Source organism: Anopheles cruzii, chromosome 3, assembly GCF_943734635.1.
Source record: "Anopheles cruzii chromosome 3, idAnoCruzAS_RS32_06, whole genome shotgun sequence".
Classification (NCBI taxonomy): Eukaryota; Metazoa; Arthropoda; class Insecta; order Diptera; family Culicidae; genus Anopheles; species Anopheles cruzii.
This window is the reverse complement of record NC_069145.1, coordinates 61,972,860-61,979,444: the sequence shown is the minus strand read 5'-3', so window position 1 is coordinate 61,979,444 and position 6,585 is coordinate 61,972,860. Positions and strand designations below refer to the sequence as shown.

Below are 6,585 nucleotides of genomic sequence, written 5' to 3'. Positions count from 1 at the left end.
TTTTTGGCAAACCCGGGGGCGGGGGGAGCCACTGGCCAGAATGTGGTGGTGTTGTCGGCAGATCGGTGGCGGCCATGATCATTCGGTGGCGCGTAATGTGGTAGCCGCAGGTCCAGCCTGTGGTTTCGACACGAATAACTAATCGAAAAACTTGCGTTTGGCGTCAAGAAGTGGTCGGGAAGCGCCCGGAAAGTGTGTTTTCGCTAACTTCCAAAGTGGCCACGGCATTAGAGGCCGCCTTTCGAGTGCTAATGGATCGAGTAGGCGATGTAGGACACTTGAGTAAACTCCACACACACACCGGCCCAACTATCGATGGTTTCAACTGAAAAAAAACCCAACCACTCCAACCGGGTAACTAACGCCTCGACTAAGTAACCGATTGGTCGCCCAACAGGCCTTCGAGAAAGATACATTGCACAGGCTCATTTGGAGTACTAAAAAACCCACGCCCCCAAGACCACGGTGACCCGCTTCATGAGCCGCGCTTTTCTTCCTGGAAAGTTCGCTACAGAAGTTGCCAGTTCTTTAAAACGTGCCTCAAGCCGGCCTTGAGCGCAGCCCGGGTTTTGAGGGAGAAAAAAGAGGAGAAAACGCCAACAACGGTCTTAGACAAAAGCCTTAGACCCGGTGGTGATATGTGCAAAAAACCCGGAGTTTCACCCGAACGAAGCCAATCGCAAAATGATTGGTCCGCAAGCGGCGCCACATAACTATGTTGGGGCTGGTTGGGTGTGTTACTGCACCAATGTTGCCTCTCTGCCGGTCGATAGTGGAAGAAGTATTGGAAAGCCTGCAATAACGACAAAGTAGGCAACGGCCGGGCGCATTAAGGCTTTCCTTTCGCCGCGAAAATGTACATTCCGCGGCGTGTGGAACCCAGTTCAGGCCACGGCGTGTTCTGATGTAATTGGGGGCCGGGTCGATGGGTGTCGTAATTGGAATGCAATTCCGAGATTCGAAACTCGATTGGCTTTTTGTTAGGCCACGGCTGTTGTGTAGAAAGTATCCATGCAAAACACACAACTCACAATGGCGATCGGGAAAGGATCGGGCACCATTTCGTTTGAAAAACCACGGCCTCCCCGTCGTAGTGGCCACAAATTCTACAATCGGGGTCGATCAACGAAAGTGTTGAATACTTTGTTAGGCTGCCTTTTTCCTTCTTCATTCGAGCTCGGAGACCGGCCTGAACTCCGTGTAAGGAGGTGGGCAACAATTCTTCGTGACATTTGAAGGCGATCAATAACGTCAACTTGTTTGACTGCTATTTGGCATTATGCGCTTCTTGGCGTCTTGGCGTCAAAGTTCCAGACAACAAGCCACCTTGATAGGAACCCCTTGTTTAGCACCAAGGAACCATAGCAACCACTGCTACGCGTAACAACCCTGGAACTCTAGAAACTTTGTTCTAAAGCTCACCTTGAAAGGTCTGATAAATTGACGGATCGATTTAGGCAAAGATAGGGCCCGAGCTGAATAGAAAATGTCCAGTGCCCTGTGAGCTGTGCCTCCAAATCTGTCTGTGAAAAATCGCGCGCAATTCACAGCCAACGTCCAATAAATCGTCAACCGGCCAATAAACCGTCCAGAACACGCTCCCTCCAGCAGAGAGCAGCAAGGGGGTGCTGCCGCAAAGGGCTGCTTCGAGGCACGAAGAAGTTGAAGCCAGGAAAACCTGCCAATTACAGCGCAACCTCCGGTCTTACATCGGGCGGGCGAAGGGCGATGTTGCGTGTGATGTGTTGGCTGATGTTGTGTACCATACTCTCTATCTTACCTTACCTCTTCTTCTTTTTTGCTTTTCCGTAATTCCATGTTGCCGATGTTCTGCCCTCCCCGCTGCGCCTGCGCCTGCGGCTCTCTAGGTTCCGGGCTTCCTCCACGCACTGTTATTATTATTTATGGTTACGCACCCCCCGCGCTTTGCAACGGAAGAAGGAACACTTCTTCCGCCTTCTGCCCCGCTCGCGCGCGACTGTGGCATTAGGGCCAGGTGCGGTGTGTAATTGAACTTTTGGACGCGCCAAGCGCGAAACCCCCCCCGACGAAGAGAGTGACGCCACCGTGCGGCGCGTAACCCCCTTTCCCGCGTGACGCTGATCGTGAGCAGTGCGTGAAGGTGACAAAGTGAAGGTGAGCGAGAAGGTAAAGTGAAGAATTGAAGTGAAGGAGAGAAGAAAGAATTAAAAACCGCAACCTGCGCGACACTTACCGGAACCGTTCCCCGTCGGTGTGCACTCCAGAACCGGTGCATGAACCTGTGTATTTGTGTCTTTGTGTATGTGTGTTGTTGGCTCGTGACTTGCGTCTTCTTTGTGCAAAACGGAAGTAGTTCCCCCCGATCGGATCTGATCCCGTTCCGCAAGTCACCGAAGAACGAATCTTCTGGGGCCACGTATTCCGGGGCCACTGCTTTCACCTGCCTGCGGGCGAAAGGAAATGGAAAACGGCCTCATCGCATAAATAAGGGTGACCAAATTGAATAACTTCTCCACGGCAACAGGGAACGAAAACAACGGAGCGGACCGCTAGGAGGAACAGGTTGTCCTCGCTGGGCGTCCTTTCGGGGTGCTGCTGCTTTTCGGGCCGCTTCACTCCTCGGTTCGGGCCGTTCGAATCCGATTGCCGTTACCTTGGTGCAGTCAAACAAACAAGTCGCTGTTTGTCGTCGTCGTCGCCAGTGCCCAGCCAGTAACCTGTGGCAACGGCCATTATCCTTTAAAGGTAAGTCAACCAGACGTCTCTCATACGGATCTCGCGCCTTGTTTACGTTTCCGACAGTTTTAATCGGGTTCTTCAGGGGAATGCTGTCTTGTGCTGCGGCCACCCTTGCCTCAACTTGATCTTCGGGCGACGGGCGACCTTCTCGCGCGAAAAGACGCCAAATTTTGCAACTTCTTTACGGTGGCGATGCTTTAATGCCACCAAAAAAAACAGCAGCTTGGCGCCTTTTTTGCAGACGAAAACATATTTTGTTTTTGCTCCAATGCTTGCAGCCAGCCATCGTCGCCCGGTGTTATGCAAGAGGCTCTTGGGAACTGGTTGTTGGGCAGCGGCGATCGTGGCGCCAGCTACTGCGTGGACTTCGAGACGTCGAGACCACGCCGTGCGTCCAACTACTCACTATGCGGGGCCCGAAATGGTGGCATCTTTATTTTGTTTTCATCCTCCTATCGGGTTGTTGGCGCGTTAAGATACGGTTGTCCGAATGCGAATGCGCCTGCGAAACTAGGTGTCAAGCTGCCATTAGGATGTTATCGGGGTGAATATGTTATGGAATGGCGCGATGGCTTAGGATGATGGCAAATGTCATTGGGTTAATTGGGATTGGGATAGGAAAGCTCTTTGGTTGTTACGATAACCACATCTCGCCAATCACTGCACACACATTGTAAACAGTTTTTCTTCGGGCAACATTTTCTTTGGCCTAACAGTGTGAAATAACATATTTAAGCTGACGTAAGTGTCGATTTTTACGATACGCTGAAATAGCCTCTTACTTTTCCGTTGAATAAGGGGACCTTTCTCAAAACGTGAATCTGTTAGTGAGAGCAGTCCTTTCTACGATTCGTCTCAGTTACAGGCACATTTAGTGCAGTACATAATTTATTGGTAACATTTAGTCATGTTAGCCTAATTTTCGTTCAGCATATGACGCTTGGTGCGCTATTTGTTGATGAGTGCGACTATTGACACATTTTTTTAGACATCCGAGGCATTTTATGTGGTGGATAAACAATTTCACGTGCCTTCGCCACCTATCAGTCGATTTTTACAAATCAGGCAGATTTTGAAACGTTAGTCTATGCCGTTTTGTAGCGCTCTACATTAAAAATAATCGTTCAACTGTGAAAACTGTGCATGCTTATTGTTGCCGAATTTCTTCTGCTTTCTGTCTGTGAGGTTGTTTGAAGAGTAAGGTTTATGCCTGAAAGCTAACATCTGAAAGCTAACATCACAGAAGAAACATCCCAGATTTGAACGATATTGTATCCTGACTGAATCATCAATAAACGGCATTCTATACCCTAAATAAATCTTGTTCATTTGTCAAAATTGACTGAAAAACGGTGGAATTATTTCACATTTAAATATCCCCTGTCGTGATTACGCACCCTGTATGCAAAATGGATTTGTGTATCTTTGTACTATCGTACTATTCAAAACGTATTTCGATTTTTATTATGATTATACTTTACACAACAGCGCAATTCAACTGGCAGTTACAGCACCAACAAGTTCTGCCAACAGCACACCCAATGTGTGTGCTGTGTGTTTAAACAACAATTCCTTTTTATGCCTTGCTGCGGACAAACGGAAAGCAGATTCAATTTTTTAATAAAACGTACTCTAAAGTACCTGACACATACGTCGCCGGTTTATGCGGGGGGGTGTTAACCATAAAACGAAGCCTATTTTGCCTAGCTATGCACCTAGCCTCGTCCTTGCCGCGGCCGACCGGCAAACCTGACCGTGCCGATTCAAGTTTAATGCCGCAGCGCGAGGCAGATGCCCGCTGGAGCACACGCACAGTGGGCTGGAAAAAGTGCTCCACTTAACGACCCGATGACACGAGCCTGCCAATGCTGCCGACGATCATAAAACAGCTGAGCTTCCCTTCGCTTGTGCGCTCTCTTTTTCTCTCTCTGCCTCTGGGGCTGCCTGCGTAAGGACCGGTATGCAAATGGGCCATTCGAAACGAGGTCTGGTGCGCAGGATGGAAGCAGATGAGCTCTTGGGCCGGGCCGGTGCATGGAATGCAGAATGCCGGAAAGTGTCCGCGCTCGATCAGCTTGTCCGCAAGTGAGGCGGCAAGTGGCAAGTGAAGATAAATATTGTCCCATATTTTCAATTTTCACTCAATTTATATGACGCTTCGCGTGGGGAGTTCTTTAGCTTCCCCTCGGTGGTCGTTCTTCGCGGTAGTCCACCCGGGGTTAGTAGCTTCATGGCCCGACCCATCTCAACTCCTGACTATTCCGCTGCCCGAGTCACGCGCTCCCATTCCCATGCGACACTCTCGGTGGTGCTTATAGTTTCATGAGTCACACTCGAGGGGTGCCTATCATGTTTAGTGGCCTACCATTCCGCAGTGACCACAACCTGCACACAGGCCGTTACTGAAAGTCATCGCAGGGGACACGGTGACTTGGGTGACATTGGCCGCTTTTATAGAACATCTAGGCCACGCGAGTACGTATATGGCCACCGCAGGAAAGGGCCTCCGATTTGCGAGCCCCCAAAACCAGGGCTCCCGGAATCCTCCCTTTTGCGGGGCACCACTAATGTGTGTGTGTGTGTGGGTATTACTATCCCTAAGTAGTTGCCAGTGTCAAGTACGCAAAGTTCCTCGAAAAGCCGCTTACAAACCCCCCCGGGGCGGGATCGCCGGACCGGACCAGAAGTGGGTCAACTGCCAACTTTTAATCGAACGCCGAGCCCGGCCCGTTTGCGGCTGGCCAAAAGCCGTGGCTGAGGGACGGGCGGGGAGGGCGGGGAGGGCGGTGGGCCACGTGCTCGTGTGCCGTAAGTAACAAACGAAGGGGCGAGCGAGCGAACGAATGGACAAAAAACACTCGATGTTCCTTCGATTGGTGGTGCGTTTTTTGCGTTCGTTACTGTACTTTCTTCGGCTTGCTCTGGGATGCGGGTCTTTTTTTTTGTTTTTTTGCCGGAGCTCCGTGGTCTCCAGCTCTCAGCACCTGAAACCACCAGGTTTTCGTCTGGAGTTGGATTTTTCCACGCGCCCTCTAAGATTGGCAGGCCAGCAGCCCCCTGTGCAGGGCGCAGGCAACAAAAACAACAACAAACCGTACTCTGCCTCTCCGTACGGTAACGGACACACCACCAGCAAACGGTGGAAATTGCCTAAAAGCTTCTCGTTTCCAGTAGGCTACGAGGCGGGCCCTGCCTCCGATAGCGGGTCTTTGATAGCGAACTGAAGAACTTCAAATCGGGGCTGGCTCGCGAGCTTTCTGTTGTTTTTTTCGCACGCCTGTAAACCCTCCTTGAAGACGCTGGCTCGTCGAATTCCTGCCCCTGCCCTGCACGTAACGGGTCGCCGGGCAAGGGAGCGATGCTGTCAGAGCCCGGGCCCCGAGTGTGCCACAGGTGCTTCTTGCCTCGCTCGGATCTGTGTGATGTGGAGAAGTGATTTTTATCGAGAGCGCAGTGGCTGCCACGCGAAGAATGCCCGAGGGGCATTATTATGCCGATGCCGAGTGATTTTATTCATAATCATTCGCATTTCGCTCTTCAAGGCTGTGCTCTAGGACATAAGAATCACTACAAAGACTGTTGAGGGTATCGAAAACATACCCAGCATCCTCAAGAGGGCCGGGGCCGACTTCCCAAGAACCATACGTTCGCGCTGGGCCTGAGTGTTCCGTTGGTCTCCTGTGTGGGAACGGCATCCAGCGCGCGGGATGTGACCAACGCGGATTAATTCCCCTCCGGCCTCTGGTGGGTTGTTAACCCAACCTTCCTCCTTCCGTCCTGGCGGTGACCATTCTTGTGGTGTGCCGCCCTGTGGTTGATTGATCATTGACGACTGTGCGGTTCCACATCATTAGTGTCCGCCGA

General features: G+C 51.2%; 1 protein-coding gene across 1 annotated transcript in view; it reads left to right on the top strand.

Moving 5' to 3' along the window:
* The first annotated feature begins 1,486 nt into the window (after positions 1-1,486).
* The window catches only part of LOC128270743 (uncharacterized), a 45,446-nt gene continuing 40,347 nt past the window's right edge, over positions 1,487-6,585 (top strand). The window contains exons 1-2 of the mRNA XM_053008159.1: positions 1,487-1,500; positions 2,646-2,727. Of these exons, the coding sequence (XP_052864119.1) occupies positions 1,487-1,500; positions 2,646-2,727 (96 nt within the window). The remainder of the gene's footprint in view (positions 1,501-2,645; positions 2,728-6,585) is intronic.